General features: G+C 45.2%; 1 protein-coding gene across 17 annotated transcripts in view; it reads right to left on the reverse strand.

Annotated features, from left to right (window-relative positions):
- FAM120A (family with sequence similarity 120 member A) overlaps nt 1-18,776 on the reverse strand; it is an 88,362-nt gene extending 69,586 nt beyond the window's left edge. For 14 of the 17 annotated variants that reach the window (XM_078776161.1, XM_078776159.1, XM_078776156.1 and 11 more), the window contains exons 1-7: nt 17,619-18,776; nt 17,045-17,291; nt 14,079-14,161; nt 13,854-13,982; nt 2,765-2,876; nt 1,187-1,284; nt 674-839 (exon numbers count right to left, since the gene is read on the reverse strand). In XM_078776161.1, the coding sequence (XP_078632287.1) occupies nt 674-839; nt 1,187-1,284; nt 2,765-2,876; nt 13,854-13,982; nt 14,079-14,161; nt 17,045-17,291; nt 17,619-18,092 (1,309 nt within the window). In that variant the 5' untranslated portion in view covers nt 18,093-18,776. The remainder of the gene's footprint in view (nt 1-673; nt 840-1,186; nt 1,285-2,764; nt 2,877-13,853; nt 13,983-14,078; nt 14,162-17,044; nt 17,292-17,618) is intronic. The other 3 variants (XM_078776162.1, XM_078776157.1, XM_068112955.2) reach the window with 1 other exon arrangement.
- Between the last annotated feature and the right edge of the window lie 673 nt (nt 18,777-19,449).

Genomic DNA, 19,449 nt, shown 5'->3' on the forward strand with positions numbered 1-19,449 from the left:
TCCCTCCCAAAAGAACAAGAAGCTGATACTCTAGGTCCCCCACACTTTTGGTGGTATGAGGTGAGTGGTCCATTTTGAGCTCTGTCCGACCGACCAATCACCTGTCCATGTACCTTTGTGTACACGATACTTCAAAAACTTTTGAAAAATTTGGCTTTCATGTGCAGATATGTATTCCTCATGGCATTATCTTAACCTAATTAGATCACGGCGGTGATTGGCTGAATTCTGTTGCCATGTCAACCATCTCGGTAACTTGGCTTGTGTACGTGATGTTTCAAAAAACGTTCTCAAGATTTAGCTTTCATGTTACACAGATCTATTCCCCACACGACTCGAAAGGCGGGGAACCAATCTCCTTGTTTAATGTTGAAAAATAATTACTGAAATATCGAAATTACAGAACTTATGTTGTTGTTGATTTCAACTAAAACGTAATGTTAAATAGTGCATTAAATGCTTGTTTGTTGGTGTGTGGAGTTTAATACATAAACAAACAAACGAAGAAAAAAAAAAATTCAAGAGCACAAAGGGTTTTCTTTCATTTTAACTATTATGATGCCGCAGCACTGCAAAGAGTAGGAACGTGGTCGCGTTACAATGGATGTGTATCCATAATGGAGAAGGATAGGTGCATGGCACTGATTGGCACACAGGTTTCAGGTGCACACACCATAGGCGTTTTCATCGCGAGGAATGCTGTTCGAGAGTGTAGAATCTAGCCTGACCCGATCCTCTTCCGTCACATCATTTTCGACACTCGCAAACGGGCGTTCCTCAAGGCTCGGTGGAGCTTCTCTGCTCATCGTAGGTAGCAGAGGAGACGTGTCTGGAGCCTGCTGAAGGTGGCACATAAATACAGCATAGCAAGTCAAAGTTACCAAATTAATTTGAATCTTTCAGGTAAACATCAAGTTTTCATTAACAATAAGGTTCGAGGAAATTAACTGCAGAAGTGTGGAGGAAGCAACCTCATCATAATTAGACCCCAAATAATTTTGTCCAATTTTGTGCATAAAACACATGGTTACTGGGAAGCTTTTTCATGACAGGAACAAGTTGAATGAAGAGGTCACACTGCATCGGCCGAAAAGGTGGCAGCGTGATCCCAAGCCTGTTCGACTGTTTACTTTGTGCTTTTAATATCACTACAGAGCCACTACAATCAAAGAGATGTGAAAATAACCTGTGTATCTGTGACAGGGTAAGGCAGGGTGACTGAACTGCCATCGCCACTGGCCGGGAATAGAGGCACAGGACCGGCAGACAATGGACCAGGCATGGCTGAGTAAGGAGGGAAGGAAGAAAAGCCATAGGGGACAAAGTAAAGATTCAATCAAGAAATTTCAGCATAGCAGAAATTTAATTGGATATTGTTATTGTTTTGTTTTTAACATGACAAATGTATACAAGTTGATTAATCACTTTTGGGGGCGACAAGCAATTTCAGGGGTGCAAATTCATACCCGAGCTGATTTGTGTGCAATTATTTTTCTTACTTTAAATGTAAAGATATTTTGATTCTATTGAGCCAACAAACCACCGACTATCTCACCCCAGCCCTCCCGCCCCGTCTGCACCCCACATTCTCAGTGCCTATTTTCCTTTTATACAGTAAGCATGTGATGTGTCATATCTGAGGTCAAGCAGAATCTCGCCAATATAATCAGGCTTCCGTTCACCTATCCTGCCTGGAGCATCAACACCTACACGTATTACCGGTATGTTCCGAGACCCAGGACTCTGGCCAACGCACCAATGTTACATTCATTACTCAAGACACTTAATAATGTGAAATAATTGTTGCCTCCGCCACCAAAGGTGGATGGACGTTATGTTTTCATCGCTGTCTGTCTGTCTGTCTGTCTGTTTGTCCGTTTGTTTGTGAACAAAGTACAGAGCATGAATGCCCACACAATGTCAGTTATCACGGGCATGTTATCTCGGAGCAAGTGTACGACACTCGTTTTATTTACGACTCGCAGAGTATTCACCCCCTGGGTGGGTCGAGTTGACACATTACTTAGAGAAAAAAGTATAATCTGTGTTTTGCAAGAAGACTGTGGAGTAAAAATGTTTGCATGGTGTGCGCTTAAAAGGTTGTGGATGGTCTAAAGGGTCAAAAGGGTCTAATCGCTCAAGCATGTAAAAAGGGTCTAAAAAGGTTCAAGTTATCTAAAGCTCTAAATTGTCAAGGGTCCAATCTGTCTAAAAGGTACAAGTGGTCTAAATGGTGTTATGGTCTTAGGGGTCTAAAAGGTATACAAGGTCGAAAGGGTGAAGGGATATAAAAGGTGTGTAAAGGGTCAATATGGTCTTAAAGGTAAAATGGGTCTTAAGGATTGTGGGGTCTTAAGGGTCTTGATGGTCTGAGAGGCCTTCGGGGGAGAGGAGTGGATCTAAAGGGTCTTCAAGCTCTTTTGGGGTCCAAGGGGTTTTCTTTAAAAGTCTAAGGGGTCTCAGCATTCTAAAGGGTCGAAAGTTTCAAAAGGTACATTCCAATAGTACGTAATTAATAGACAGAGTCAAAAGGCGTCACGGCTGGCTTCACGGACGGACGGCTTCACAGATGGGCGGACCATATTTTTCGTTTTTGCATGTATAAATTATAACATTTTTGGCATTTTATTTTTGAGCCGAACTACTTATCGACCGACATCTTGGTTTCAGAACATGAAGATTTCCCTATAAAATAATCATGACAAGCCATTTTCCCTACAAAGTTAGACCAATGTCTTGGGGAATCCAAACTTGCTCAACTGACCAGGTGGGCCGTGAAGGCTGGCAGAGTGGAACATGCGTGGACAGGCCTTGTAGCCTTCCAGGTAATACTGTACAGCCCTCTTGAAGCGCTCACATTTCTCTTCTTTCTGAGACTGCATGGATAACACAACGCAACTTAGGTAAAAAAATTATTATAATTAAGAAAAACTCCACATCAACAACAAGTAAAACAAACATACAGATCAAACAACTGGTCAACGACTACGCACTAACTTGCAGAAACAAAACAAACAAAAAAACTTCCCACAAAGCTTTACAAAACAAGTTGATGTGGTAGGAGGAGACCTAAATGGACATATGGGAAGGAGTATAGACGGTTTTGAGGGAGTTTATGGGGGTTACGGATATGGTGTGAGGAATGGAGACGTTGAAAGGATTTTGGAGTTTGCTGATAGAGCCGATTTGTTGATTTGTAATACTCAGTTCCAGAAAGAGAATAAGCTTGTTACATACACGTCAGGTGGGTCGACGACAACCGTTGACGACCTGACGGTGCGTAGGTGAGATAGGGGGCACCTCCGGGACACAAAGGTGATCCCAGGGGAGGTGGCTGTTTCACAGCACCACTTGGTTGTCTGCGATATAAGGGTGAAAGGTGCGAGGAGAGCTCGGTGGGTGAAGTACCAACCGAGAATGAAGGTGGGGAGGTTGAAAGAGGCGACGGTGAGGGAGGCATTAAAAGAGAGGCTGAGTATGGTAGAGGATGATGTGGTTGAGCTTGAAAGTGGTTGGATGTCAATGAAAGATAGTCTGTTGGGAGCCGTTGGTGAGGTATGTGGATGGACAAAAGGACCACCGAGGCACTCGGAAACATGGTGGTGGGATGATGAAGTTGGAAAGAGGATTGACGAGAAGAGGAAGAAGTTCAAGGAGTGGCAGAAGGCAAAGGGTAGTGGGGCAGAAAAGGCAGAGCATGAAAGTTATAAGGCAGCCAGGAAGGCTGCAAAGAAAGAGGTAGCAAAGGCGCAGGAGGCATGGAGGAAAATGTTAGGAGAACGCTTGGATTCGGAAGAGGGTCAGAGAGCGGTATTCAGGATTGCAAAGCAGAGAGCGAAAGAGACGTGTGATGTGATGGGAGTGAGTTGCTTGAAGGATGAAGTGGGACAAATCGTTGTGGACCCAGATGGAATTAAAGGAAGATGGAAGAGATATATGGAAATGCTGTTGAATACAGAGAATGAATGGGATGGCAACATAGAGAATAACCCAGTTTTAGGACCGGCAGAGAAGATAACTGAGAAGGAAGTTGAGGAAGCGATAAAAGCAATGAAGAGTAGAAAAGTGGGAGGGCCGACGGGAGTTGTGGGAGATATGTTGAAGGCAGCGGGAAGTTGGGGTGTGAAGAGAATGACAGAGATCTGTAATCTGGTGGTGAAAGAAGGCCGCATTCCAGTGGATTGGGAACCGAGTACCCTCGTCCCTCCAGACAAGGGGTAAGGTGACCCTCTGGACTGTGGCTCGTACCGAGCGATAAAGTTATTGGAGCATGGAATGAAGGTATTGGAAAGGGTGCTGGAGGAGGATAAGGAAGAAAGTGAAGATCGACGAAATGCAGTTTGTATTTATGCCAGGAAGAACGACAGACGCGCTTTTTATTGTGAGGCAGTTGCAGGAGAAGTACATGGAGAAGAGGAAGAAGTTGTTTCTTGGGTTTGTTGAGCTGGAGAAAACATTTCATAGGGTTCCAAACCAAGTAATGACATGGGCATTCAGGAAGTTAGGAGTGGAGGAATGGTTGATCAGAGGAGTGATAGTTCGAGGTGAAGGTGGGAGTGCATTAGGGGTCGGTTCTAAGTCCACTACTATTTGTAGCTGTGATGGTGGTGCTGGCTGATAACGTAAAGGACGGTTTGCCGTGGGAGTTGTTGAATGCAGATGATCTGGTGTTGATTGCAGAAAGTATGGATGGACTGAAGGAGAAGATGAACACGTGGAAGGAATGTATGGAGACAAAAGGTCTGAAAGTGAATATCGGAAAGACGAAGGTGATGGCAAGTGGTAAAGCATGTGGTGAGGTGGAAAGAACTGGGAAGTGGCCCTGTGCTGTGTGCAGGAAGGGTGTCGGAGTGAACTCCATTCAATGTACAATGTGCGCTGAGTGGGTTCATCAAAAATGTAGTGGTTTGAGAGGGTCATTAACCAGTGTGGCAGCTACATTCAAGTGTAAGGTGTGCACAGAGGGAGCTGCAGATGGAGGAAATGTTGAGTTGGATCTTGGAGACGGCATGAAGCTGGAAGGTGTGAAAACATTTTGTTACCTAGGAGACATGCTGGATGGAGAAGGTGGATCAGACTCGGCAACGGTTGCTAGAGTGAGATGTGCATTGAAGAAGTTTCGGAAACTGAGTGGCGTGCTGATGAGGAGGGGAGTGTCGTTGAAGCTGAAGGGAAAGGTGTATGCTGCATGTATGAGAAGTGTTATGATTTATGGGAGCGAGACGGGTAATGAACGTAGAGCAGCAACGAAGGCTGGAAAGGGTGGAAATGCGAATGGTTCGGTGGATGTGTGGAGTATCGTTGAGAGAGAGGAAGACAAATGATGAATTGCGAAAGATGATGGGAATAGAGCCTGTGATGGATGCTGTGAAGAGAAACAGGTTGAGATTGTTTGGTCATGTGTTGAGGAAGGATTAAAGTGACTGGTTGAGAAGAGTGATGGAAATGAATGTAGAAGGAAGTAGAGGACGGGGAAGACCGAGAAAGACTTGGCTAAAGATGGTGGAAGAAGAAATGCGGGCAAGGGGGTTAACAAGGGGAGATGCAGAAAATAGGGCAAAATGGAGAAGATTGTCATGGGGACCGCAAGGCTAACCCCCGCTGTAGCAGGGGAAATGGCCTTAAAATGCCTGTTGTTGTGTTGTTGTGAAGCTTTGCAAAACAAGCTTCTAAAAAAACGTCTAAATATGTATCTCAATATGCCCACTTATCCCGTAGGTTGGCCTCCTTCATGGTTGCTTGTGGCTGCCTCACCACTGATAGGAGGTACTCATACGAGATTTGGTCAGTTCTCCAGAACATGACCCTGAGAGGCCAAACTTCAAACTTTATTTTTGTCAAAGCTAATGCATTCCCAAATACCTCATTTCCTGAATACTTTCATACCCTAATACCTAATATTCATGGGGGTATACGTTCCTGAAAAATGTGGCAAGTGTTGCAACCGCAAATGTGGGGGCATTGTTTCAATGGTAAAAGGGGTGATTGGTTCCCAGAGGTTCATGATTCACAGAAAATCCCACGGACATCTCGGAAAATCCCATGAATGTCAGGGCATTGTTTCAATGGGGTAAAGGGGGACAGCCAATTGAACGAATAGATGCCAAGAGCATTTTCATTCTGTGGAGTAACTCGCGAGGGATGACGTGTTATACAGCTGGTGGGATAAACTGCGAAGCAATGTTCATCGTGTGAATGGTGGGATATCCTGTGAAGCTCGCTTATGGTGCGGCTAAAATATATTAATGTGGTCGTGAAAAGCCGTGAAAACACGAAGCACATGGCTGCAAATGTACAAGCCGGTCATGCTGGCGGCTCTTGGAAGATGTGTTTTTTTGTGCATGTCCAGTTGTTTTGTGCGTGGCTGATGGAGGATATGTTTTGGAACTGCTCGCAGCTTGTGGATTTTTTTTTTTTTCGGCAACAGCGACAAACCGCAAATACGTGGAACACAGGGCCGCCGCGAAAGTAGAAGCAGGTCGCAGTTTATCAACCATAAATACACGGAACCCGCGAATGTTGGGACCGCAGATGTCGGGGTCCAACAGTATTGGGTATTAAATTAGGTATTAGGGAATCTTTAGGTATTGGGTATGAAATTATGTATCAGGGAATGTTTAGGTATTGGGTATTAAATTAGGTATTAGGGAATGTTTAGGTATTGGGTATTAAATTAGGTATTAAGGAATGTTTGGGTATTGGGTGTTAAATTGGGTATTAGGGAATGCTTGGGTATTGGGTATTAAATTAGGTATAAAGGAATGTTTGGGTATTGGGTATTAAATTAGGTATAAAGGAATGTTTGGGTATTGGGTACTAAATTGGGTATTAGGGAATGTTTAGGTATTGGGTATTAAATTAGGTATTAGGGAATGTTTGGGTATTGGGTATTAAAATAGGTATTAGGGAATGTTTGGGTATTGGGTATTAAATTGGGTATTAGGGAATGTTTGGGTATTGGGTATTAAATTAGGTATTAGGGAATGTTTGGGTATTGGGTATTAAATTGGGTATTAAATTGGGTATTAGGGAATGTTTGGGTATTGGGTATTAAATTAGGTATTAGGGAATGTTTGGGTATTGGGTATTAAATTGGGTATTCGGGAATGTTTAGGTATTGGGTATTGAATTAGGTATTAAGACAATTCCCTTATATATTGTTAATTTCCCTTTCACATTGTTAATTTGATAGCTAGTCAGTTGTACCTCGTTACCACATACAAGTCACAGTGAGAGATAAAACCTTGATCGGGGTGTCACAGGTTGATTCAGGGAGTGCGTTTCCCAAGCAAGCACTGCAAATACTTGGAGCTTAGTTTCGGCTCTATTTCACCTCATGTGACCCAACCATGGCATTATTACCTCCTCCACCAAAGGTGGATGGAGGTTATGTTTTCACCCCTGTCTGTTTGTTACTTGCAAAATCGAAGATTTTTCAAGTATATTGGTCGGTTGCGTTTGTGGTTCTGTCTGTTTGTCTGTCACCGGCCTACAGGTCACAATATTCTAAACAGATAGTCACGAAACTTCACCAAATGGTGGAGTTGGTCATAAGCAAGAAGCCTATTGTTTTTGTGGTCAAAAGGTCAATATAGGCCAAAGGTCGATCAAGGTTCTTGTGGTGAGGCAGTTGCCCTGAAACAACTTGCCTTTGCCTCTTGGAAGGGAAATCCAACTGAAGGCAATCTCAGTTCCTTCCACCAAGCTCGGAACAAGTGTGTGTCTACCCTTAGGAGTGCCAGGAAGCACTATCTCTCCTCACTCAAGAATGAACTCTCAAACCTGTCTCCTTCCTCCAAATCCTGGTGGCGTCTGGTCAAATCCGTTTCTGGTGTTTGTTCCCCCTCCATCCCCTCCCTTACCTCAAATGGCCACACAGTTGACATCGCACGTGACAAAGCCGAATGCCTCAACTCTGTGTTTGCCTCAAAATCCTTAGTCCCAAACCCATCTCTCTCTGTTCCCACCTTTCCCAGTCGAACCCAACTGCTCCTGGAATCTGTGTCCTTCTCTCCTGACAAGGTGGAGGAGTTTTTGTCAAACCTCGACTCTGATTCTGCAACTGGACCAGACGGCATCAGCCCACTGGTCCTAAAATCCTGCTCTGCTGCTCTATCTCACCCTCTCTCTGTTCTTTTCACCCTATCTTTTGCTCAAGGTCATCTGCCAGCATCCTGGAAATCAGCAAACATTACCGCTTTACACAAAAAAGGTGCAAAAACAGATCCTTGCAACTACAGACCAATCAGCCTGCTCCCAATTATCAGCAAAGTCATGGAATCCATCATTGCTTCGGATATGAAATCTTTCCTCTTCTCCAATGGCTTGATCTCTGATCATCAATTTGGTTTCAGACCAGGTCACTACTCTGGACATGCTGCTTCTGCTGTCTCAACAATGGATGGAGGTCCTCAATGCCAAACAGGAAATCAGAGCTGTCTCCCTTGACATATCACATGCCTTCGATACGGTCTGGCACCCAGCTCTGCTCACCAAACTCTCCTCCTATGGTATCCATGGAAATCTCCATGCATGGCTTGCGGACTTCCTCTCTGGTCGTAGTCAACGTGTGGCCCTGAATGGATTTCTCTCATCTCCCCTTCCTGTTCAGGCTGGAGTTCCCCAAGGCAGTGTGCTGGGCCCTGTGCTTTTTCTGGTCTTTATCAATGATCTCTCCGACTCTCTGGAAAATCCTCTCTATCTCTTTGCTGATGACTCCACTCTCTGCCGCTCCATTCCTCTTCCCTCAGATCGGCAGTCTGCAGCCTCCTCACTCTCTGAAGACCTGGACAAAATCACAGACTGGTCAAACAAGTGGAACATGTCTTTCAATCCTGACAAATCTCACACTCTTACTATGTCTCTCCGAAAAGATCGACTGGACAACCCTCCCATCTACTTTCTCAACAATCCTCTCCAAGAAGTTCTGTCACTCAAGCTTTTGGGTCTCACTATCTGCCATGATCTTTCTTGGGAAAACCACATTTCCAAGCTGGCCTCCAAAGCCAGTCGCCGACTGGGCATCCTCCGTCGTGCGAAGTCCTTCCTAGGCACACCTGAGCTCCTCACCACATACAAGGCTTTCATCCGCAGCTCAATGGAATACTGTTCTCCCCTATGGGCTGGTGCTCCTGCCTCACACCTAGCTCGGCTTCACGCTGTTGAATCCAAAGCTTTCAGAATCATTGGAATCTCCCGCGATGAAGCTATCTCAGAGGGCCTTTCACTCACTCACCGCAGGCAGGTAGGTGGTCTTTCTGTCTTCTACCGACTCCTCTCCGGCTTTGCTCCCCCAGCTCTCTCTGTGCTCTGTCCCCCAAATATTCCTACAGGTCGCACAAGATCTGCCAGCAACCCTCTGATGGTTAAACTGCCGAAATCTCGGCTCTCTGCTCACCTTCACTCTTTCATTCCTCTTTTCTCCCGCCTCTGGAACAAACTCCCACACTCCGTTCAATCCCACTCCTCCCTCCAGGTCTTTAAAACAGCTGTTCACCACCATCTCTTATCTTCCCCCATCCAAAACCTTGATCTTTTCTACCCCCACTAATTCACCCCAGATCCACCTTGTTTGAAATTCCAACTTCTTTCCTGGAAGTCCTGGCAGTGTCCATATGTTTTATACCTCTCCCACCCCCCCTTCCCATTCCTCCCCCCCAAAGCCCTCTCCCTCCCACAGATCTCTCGATGTCTCCATGTCTCTCGGTCCCTGCTCTCAAATGTTGTGTTTGTGTCCTTCCCCCTCTCTCCCCATCTTGTCTACCGCTCCCGATGTTATTTGTTTTATGTGTCGGTTTGTCCGTTTGTCTTTCTGTGTGATTAATGTTCGCTCTTTCACGAGCCTCGATCTTGTATCCAAAAAAAAAAAAAAAAAGGGAGTCACCAACTTTGCCAAATTTCTAAAATCCTCAATTTTCACCTGATTGACTTGAAATTTGAAGAGGACTTGCATATCTGGTCACTGAATTCAACCACCAAGTATTTTTGAGGTCAACATAGGCCAAAAGGTCAACATAGGCCAAACTTCTAAAATCTTCAATTTTCATCCAATTGACTTGAAATTTGAAGAGGACTTGCATATCTGGTCACTGAATTCAACCACCAAGTATTTTCTGAGGTCAACATCGGCCAAAAGGTCAACATAGGCCATATTTCTAAAATCATCTATTTTCATCCGATTGACTTGAAATTCTAAGAGGATTTGTGTATATGGTCACTGAATTCAACCACATGCTATTTTCAAGGTCTACATAGGCCATAAGGTCAACATAGGCCAAGTTTCAAAAATCTTCAATTTTCATCCAATTGACTTGAAAATTGAACAGCATTTGCACATTTAGTCACTAAATAGGGAAACTAACTATTTTTGAGGTCAAAAGGTCAAAGGTCAACTCAAGGTCCACCTTCCAGAATCATCATTTTTCATCTGAAAAATCGTCACTTTTCATCCTGTTGACCCGAGCTTTGATCAAGATTGTCAATTTTAATCTTTATGAAATGGACAATTTGCTGTAGCAATGGAAAACTTTTTTGGTGAAAGGGGCGATTTTGCAAGTATCGTGCTCCGCATGACCTCTTCTTGTTTGTTACTTGCCTTGCCGGAAAAGATTCCGGCAAGCATGTTGGTTGGTTGGTTGGTTTATCTGTCTGTCTGTTTGTGCGCAGTACTTAGTCTACGTCTACATCGTTGCACATAGCATCGCCATACTTTACACACATATTTGCCTTGCCCTGGAATAGACTGTGCCCAATTTTTAACTCTCTAGGCCCAAGGCCTCCATTATGACGTCATAATTCGATAATTCCACAAGTACAAAACTTCATCCAATCAAGATGCAATTTCTTGAGCGCCATGTCGGCATAAACTAGTGGGAAAAAAAAAATGATGACGTCATCGGTCACGTGGTCCGGCCACCATCTTGGAAAAACCGAAAAAAATTGCACCTCTATATCTCCGAAACTGCTGAATAGAAAAAATTGAGACAAGGCTCATTGTAAAGAACTCTCCATGGGGAATAAAATATGTTAATGATGTCATAGGTGCCTCCATTATGACATCATAATTCGACGAGTACAAAACTTCATCCGATAAAGATGAAATTTATTGAGCATAATCTCGGAATAAATTAGTTTAGAAAACAAATAATGATGACGTCATCGGTCACGTGGTTCGGCCGCCATCTTGGAAAAACCGAAAAACTTGATCCAAAATGGCCGATAAAAAAAAAGTACATTCCGGCAAATCCTTGGTCTCTGACCGATTTTTCATTTGTTTGTTTGTTTGTTTGTTTGTGAACAAAATATCTCAAAAAGTTGTGGTCGCATTTGGACGAAACTTGGTGTACCGGTTGCGTGTCTGACAAGGAAAAATCAATTCAATTTTGGTGAAGATCTGAATATTGATTCGGATATAAGAATTATTTAATTTTTTACGTGATTCTTCACCATCGAGTGATCGGGCTAAAATCGATATAAAGCAGGAGATCTCAAAAAGTTGTGGACGGATGATTTTGATTAAATGTGATTCTGTATTGTGATTTTCTGGTCTACTCTGGGATACAAAACGTAAACTGTTCACCTGGCGGAGGTATGCTCTCTTCTGAGTGCCGTTCTAGTTTCCATGTGCAAACATAGCAATGGGTTGGCTTGCAAGTGAGGAGTGTTAACTACTTGTAGCATTTTGATGGAAACATTGCATTTAGCTTTTTGCCAAATTGATAACGATTGTAAAAACCCAAACAAGCCAAGGTATGCATTCTTTGACGTAACAAAACAATGAAAGCTAAGCAATCGCACGGAAATCAAAATTATTTGCTAGTTTTATCCTTATAGTCCGGCAGCTAAGCTAAATATAGCATAACAATTGTGCATTTTGTGAAGAAAGCACCAAATTTGGCACACTAGTAGACTATCATATTATGAAAACATCTGGATATTGGGCCATCTCAGATTCAGAGATTTGACTTTTGCAAGATTTGCAGATTTTGTAGATTTGCAAGCTGAGATTGCAACGCCAGGGATGGCCGACTCCTTCCTGCGAGCTGCCCACGTCACCCGCACAAGAAGAGCTCATCAAATCACTGCAGCGGCACTGCACATCCTGCAACACCGTGCGTATGAACGCCACTGTATGACATATGCTAATGATGCAGAAGACCTGCCTGAGTTCGAAGACTGGTGTCACCAGAGAGAAGACATTCCCAACTTTCAATACTGGGCAACTGTGCTGGAACTAGAGATGTTGGACTGTTGGTACTGGTCTACATGCGTTCTCTGCGGCAGGCTTCATTCACGATGTACCTTGATGCCCTGACGGAACTGGTCCCATGGTTCCATGCCTTAGACCACACACACTATGCCAGGTGGGTCCCTGTTCACCTGAGGGACATGGTTGCACTCCCAATGAAGCACCCAGATGTAGCCAGAGAATTCAGGGCTGGCAACTTCACTGTACAGAAGACGAAGAAGGTGTTCTCTTCGATCCCAATCGACCAGGCGCATGAACAGAATAACGCCTGCATCAAAGGAGATGGTGGAGCAGTCGGCCTCACTGACAACCCAAGTGCCCTGCGGCGTTGGATGATTGCCGGGCCAGAAGTTGCCAGGGCCATAGAAGAGTTCCAAGATGGCCATCAACACTGGGGGAGGCGAGAGGACACACGTCATCACGACCAGACACCAAGTGTGCAGACCTCTTTCGCCAAGGATGTCCGTGCCCTTGTCAGCGTCATAGAAGAGCTTGGCAACCCCTTTGAGGAAGAGAGCATGGATCTGGTTGTCCTTGACACAAAGGAAATTGCAGGTCCTGCTGCAGTTGAGACTGTCAGGAATGTGAAGAAGATTGGCCAAGAGCAGTTCCAGGCTTTCACCAGAGAATGCCTGGTGGAAAGGACCAAGCCAATTGATGATGCAATTTGTCGGAACAAGCTGAAAGTGTCATTTTGGAAAATGGCTGCCACAGCCATCAGGGGCTGAATTTGAGATGGCCCAATATCCAAATCTGTTCATAATAGGATAGTCTACTAGTGTGCCAAATTTGGTGCTTTCCTCACAAAATGCACAATTGTTATGCTAAGTTGCCCCACTATTACTACAATTCACAGACCGGTGTTTGTGTTTGTTTGTCATGCTAGTCCTCCTACAGTTCTGGCCCGATTACATCCGGATTTGCTGCATAGGATCTGCATGACCCCAATTAGTGTATAGGGATGTTTTATCTCTGCTCATGGTCTTGGGAAGACGGGGCGGAAAAGTTGCAAATTCTCTATGTAAATATGTATTGTGTAGCGCCGCCTCCAGCTGGGAGAGGGGGGGCTTTACAAGTCCCCACCCTTTACCAGTCCAGCATTCCTGCCCCCACATTTTCAGGGCAGTGAGGACTGAGTAGTTTTAAATTATAAGCAGTTGGCATGTTTTTGCTTCACGCACATAACCCAGGCTTTTTTTGAGAGATTCAGAGAGCTGTCAGTTGCCTATACACTGCTCAAATAAAGGTATGTCTCAGAAGAACGTGTTGCATGCTTCGAACAAGATCGCCCGAAGGGCGGGTACTCTGCTAGGTTAATAAATGCACCAAACTAGCAAACATATCCAGTTCAAACGAATGGAAGAAACATCAAACACAGGTCATGACAAGCAGGTAGGACAACATTTGATGTGGTACAGGTAGACAATGCCGATTGTGTACCTTGTGCCACATCAATCTGAGGTTGAGGTTGCACATGAAACATAAACAGCTCCCTTAAAATTCTACAAAAGCACTGTTTATGCTCAACATAATCTAATTGCGCCAACCCAGATGTCCAATTTTTGCCCCTTGAGTCAATTTCCATGACGAGAAAAAACAAGCTCACCTGGGAGTGCTTAAAAACATCGCGTGCTATGGTGTCGAGATCATTGATGTTCGGCACCGCTTTTAGGTAGTCCGAGGCCGCCCGCACCACCACATCACATGGCGGCAGCACCAACTGGTGGGCACGTACCTGGAGTGTAATTTTCGATGCAATCACGCACTTTGTGCATATGGCTCACGAGAGCTGCAGAAACAGCCGTTCATCGGAAATATAAGACTTCCTTACCTTGAGACTCGAGAGAGGGTGATCAGGACCAAGCAGGTTCCAGTGGAAGGCAGCAAGATCCTCATCAGGCAGTATGTGGTTTCCTGCACACAGAAATAAAGGCCAAGACAATATGCTGAAACTACACCAACATGGTCAAATAAATTAATTACTTGTATTGCAAGTGTCAAACTAACATGTAACAGTATATTTTGTCAAAAGCATTTGCACCAGTTAGTTTTGGTTTCTGACAAAAATCAACCTGGAGTGCTGCACCCAGGCTCTGACCATTAGCAACAGGTGAACCTGAACTTAGGGTGAACAATATCCACAAGAATGCTGTATCAATGGTATACACTTGTTAAGCATATAAAGGTTGCAGGCAAAATTGAAACATAAATAAACTAAAGCGGCACTCGGTAGAGGCCATACCTCCACCAGGCTGAACAGCTTACTTTTTGGATCCCACTGGTAGGTCTGATATGCATCCAGATCTGAACCAACAGCAATTTGGCTTGTTATTGTCACCTAACCAACTCATTCACCAAGTTTTGTCAAAACTCGTCGACAACTTTTTGAAATATCATACTATATATCGTTTTTGGCTATCTCTCAATGGTGAAGAATCACTTTAGAATTCTCGTCTCCAGATCCGAATCTTCACCAAAATCTAATCAATTCGTCCTTGTCATACACTCAAGCGGTCCACCACATTTCATCCAAATTCGTCCACAACTATCCTGCTCACAGCCAAAATATCCTGCTATATCCTGCTTACAGCCAAACTGACAGGTGTGAAAACATAACCTCTGTCCATCTTCGTTGGTGGAGGTAATTATAAAACGAGAGCGAAGTAAATGGCACGCCTCGCAAATCCCCACCTAAAGCAAGGTTGAAAGATGGCAAAGAGTTCCACCAGAAATAACCCAATATCAAAGTTTGAATTTTAAAAAAATCTTCACCTTTGACCCCTGTGATCCCAAGTCCCCACCCCATGGGGCATTAACTGTGGGTTAAATCCAAAAAAAACATTACATATTTCATGCGTCTCCCAATGTTGGGTTCAACCTGGCGGTTCACTCAGGCAAATTGGCAGGAAGTTCAAGCAGCCATCACACATCAGGACTGGTCTCCTATATCTACCACACCTGATCAATTCAGCCTGGGAATTCTTCCACAGAAACTTGCTCTCTCTTATGCACAGATTCATCCCATCTCGGCTTCAGTTATCTTATCCATCCTCCCACCCATAGTACATTGAATCCTGTGGTGAGGCAATTGCCTTAAAGCAACTAGCATTCTCTTACTGGAAGACAACTCCAACCTAAGGCAACCTCAGATCATTCCATGAAGCCCACAAGTTTGTTGACTTTCTGGAGAGCCAGAAAACAACATTTGTCCAATCTCAAGAAGGAACTTTCAAACCTCCTCTAAAACCTGCATATTAAATACAAAGCTTCATTTAAAATAACGATTTAAAATGTGGCCCTAATTGCATTTTTTGATATTTTACCTTTTGACCCAGGGGGACGGGATCAAAAATGATACTGCGCTCGCACCTCCTTGCCATATGGTGATCATAACTACCAAACTTGGTAGATTTCTGTACAACCGTTCAGGTTGAGATAGCGTGACGGATAGACAGACATCCCGTTTTTACCAAAAAAAAAACATATCCTGTTATGCAGTTTTTTTTACATCCCGACAACTATAAAATCTCCCGTTTTCTTTTTTTTAGCACGGGGATAATTAGTAGATGGTATATTAATATCCCATGTACAATGACCTCAAATCAAGTAACTACTACGTCCATTTTCAATCCTACGTGTTGCATTTCATGGTGTTGTCCACTCGGTGTTGATGAAATCTTGTCTGCGTTGGGGCACATCTGCGTACCCGTTATTGCCGCAAACTACCTTGCAATCAACCATCAGTGATGCCTTGAATGAATGAATGAATGAATGAATGAATGATCGTTTTAAGGCCATTTTCCCTGCTGGAGCGGGGGTTAGCCTTGCGGGCCCCATGACAATCATGGTTCCCTGTTTGAGGCAATGTTTTTATGGCCGGATGCCCTTCCTGACGCCAACCCTTGGTCGCCTCTTACGATGCGCAGAGATACGGTGTACCTATTCTGAAGCAGGGTACACACCGTGATCATTCATCCCAGCAAGCTGGTACTCAATTTGCCGACCTCCGAAGGATGACAGGCTGAGTCAACCCCCCTGGCATTAATTCAGCGATCGACCGGGATTCGAACCCGGGATCCTAAGCTGGCACCCTAACCGCTAAGCCAACACCAGGCCTTAAACAGCAATAAACAAACTGACAAAAGACTACATTCTGCAGTGCTTCCTGTAACATGCTCATTCCTGTAACATGCTTCCCATTATCCTACGATATGCACACGGCTTTAAGAGGAATGTCAATTCGTACTTCCTCCATCTTTGAGGTTTAATTGCATTTTACCCAACCTCTGCTACTTCCTGTGTCTTGGATGTTTTTGTTTTTTTAATGTTTTTTATTTATTTCTGTTTTGCTTTATCCGTATATTTTTCTAACTTTCTCTAAGCCCCTTACCTCGAGTGGCTGTATGCCTTGTCTGGCATGATATCCATTAACAAAAAAAAAAAAAAAAAAATGCTGCTACTGTAACGGGGATAATGACGACGTACAACGACGATTTCAAAACATTAGCATCTTTCTCATAAAACGTTTATATGGTATCTTGCAATATCAGTTCTACCCTTGCCCTTTGAAACTCAAACCAAAATTAAAACCCCCAAGAAACCTACAAGCGTTAACGTAAACATTTGCATTTCAAGGACAATCCAGAAAATTTACACAACTCTTATTTGTGCAACGATAGTCACGTTAACCCGGTCTCATCGAAACACCCAGCACAACGCCTGCACCACTTCCTCAACAATTTACTTCCAGACTCAACCCCTGGGACTACTGAGCGCCGACAGATTCCGACCACGCACCCAGCAACGCAGCAAACACAGGGAAGCGCTCGAGTGGCAGGTCGAGGGCTCTGGCAACTTCAGGGAGCAAGAACTCGCTTGCCGTGAGGTTCTTCCCATTACGGCTCAACTTGAGAGACGAGGCCCCAAAATAGTGCGGGGGGCAAAACGCAGCGTAGTCTGCATCCTGGGCCACCAAACCATGAAAGCCACTTTCCTTGCAGAACCTTATCACCTCCAGATGGTGGTCATTGATACTTTGGGCCACCTTTTCGGAAGGGGAACACGCACAGCAGGTAAGAGAATCGATCGGAGCAGCATTACAACCTTAAAAAATGGCAAATATTAAACAATAGACCACGTGATTCATCAATTATGTGGACATGCCACACGAATGGCAAAAGGTCAAACAGGTCACCAAACAAAAGTTCCAACATACCACCAGAAAAGTCACATTTTGAGGCAAGACAAACACGACGGAGAATCCATTTTGACAGTTCATCACATCCAGACATTCACGATCATGCTCAAGGAGCAATCCTTTAAAACCCCCACTTCATAGAACATTTTGGTCCCCCCACGAAGCGGACCTCACCTTCACCCTGAAGCGGAGCAAGGCGAGTCGGACAAAGTGCGAGAGCGCGACAGGTGGAATGAACCAGACCTTTGGAGGAGGCGTGCCCTTGTTCTGCACGTGCGCCACGATGTGCTGGGAGCTCTGGCGTTCGTTCGCCTGGCGCTTCACCCACTCGTGCAGACGACCTTTCTCCAGGGCCCCGTTGAAGAACACCACCAGCTCGATGTTGGCCTGCGCGCACGACCTGCTGAGCGCCGACAGGAAGAGCAGCATCTGATTCCATTGTCCGCCGCTCACCCAATCGGTGAAGTATCCGCCGTAAAGACGAGGCAGACAGTTCTCGGCGTCGATGACCAGGCGCAGGGGGCACTGCGGGGGTCTGTTCCTGCCCGCACCGACGAGGCTACCCCGGGCGAGCCGCTGCAGCTCCACCGGAACCACGGCGCCGGGACAGTGCTGCTCCACGAACTCCTGCAGCCCTTGGATGCCCATGACGAGCACGTGGGGCGAGCTTGCCGACGTGGCCTCGTGCGGTCGTTATGGTTACCGGCTCTCCTGTTGCTAGGCTGGTACTCCCCCCCACCCTTGGCGATTGCACCCGTATTTGCCACACTTTTTGCCCTCGTCGATTCGTCGGCGCACTTTGCTCCTTCCTCCTTTTTTTTTTTTTTTTTCCTCTTCCTTTACCGGTCCCAAAATCCTCGGGCGTAACTTCCGTGCCAGCAACAAAAAAAAAAAATCGGGAAAAGGAACGACGGGTCAAGGGAAAGAGGGGGAAAAAAATTCCTAAAAGTGAAAGTAAAAAGGGGAAATGTTGGGGAGAAGGGGAGAGGGAAAGTTTCAGCAAGCGTTCGTTGTACGAGGAGACACACAGATGTGTGGAAAGGAAACGTCGGATTATGGAGGACCAGAGCGAACGAGAGAGATCAAGTCGTTTGTCTCTCAACAAACCACGCTTGTTGCCGTCGGGCGCGGAAGAGCCGTCGCTCGGTGTCACTGCGAGAGAAAGCAGCGTTTAGGTCCTACCCATGGCCACGGGCTGGGTGCTGGGCTGTGCTGGACTGGGCCGACGACGCCCTCAGCAGCAGGCCGAGGCCGCATCAGCCGCCACCATGTGCGAAGCCCTGCCGCCCGCCGCCATCTTGTCGGCGCCGCCACGAGCGCGCATGCGCGGACAACGCGCGCGATCGGACACGTGGACACGCACGAGCACGTGTGCCCACGCCCGGCGGTGATTGGACGATCTCGGACGATTTCTTTTGGCGTATTGTTTTTTTGGGGGGAAAAAAATTCTGAACGACGATCGTAAAGCAATTTAAAAGCAAACAGATCGCTCCCTTTTCCATCACCCACAAATATATATATATATGTATGTGGACCCCACGACGTCCACATTGACCCCTTGCTCTCAGCCTCAACCTCTATATGGCGACTCATACCCGAAATCCAAAACAACGTAACCCCCATAAAAACAGTTTTCCTTCCGTGGATTGATACGTTAAGCGTGGAAAGTTCAAAAAGCAACGTTGTCCATGATGATGATGATGAAATGCTCGCGTGGTTGTACATAGTGGATCATGGATGACCTCCAAACGTACGATCATGCTTGCACTCCGTTTTCTCTCTCCCTCCTGATATTGAGGAAGATCCTTCAATCGTGAAAATAAATCTGCCTCAAAATATGCTTCATCTGCCTTTGGATTGGTCAACGAGGCTTTTCCTAACAGTTCACATGCGAAGTCATTTGAAATACTCTGCACTTCAGCTTCGTGTCCAAAAGTTTGTCCAAAAGTTTCAAAAAGTAAATCGATCTCCAAAAGTCTTGTTTTTATTTCCAAGCAAATTTCTG

The sequence above is a fragment of the Myxine glutinosa genome, chromosome 4 (assembly GCF_964187855.1).
Source record: "Myxine glutinosa chromosome 4, kmMyxGlut1.1, whole genome shotgun sequence".
NCBI lineage: Eukaryota > Metazoa > Chordata > Myxini > Myxiniformes > Myxinidae > Myxine > Myxine glutinosa.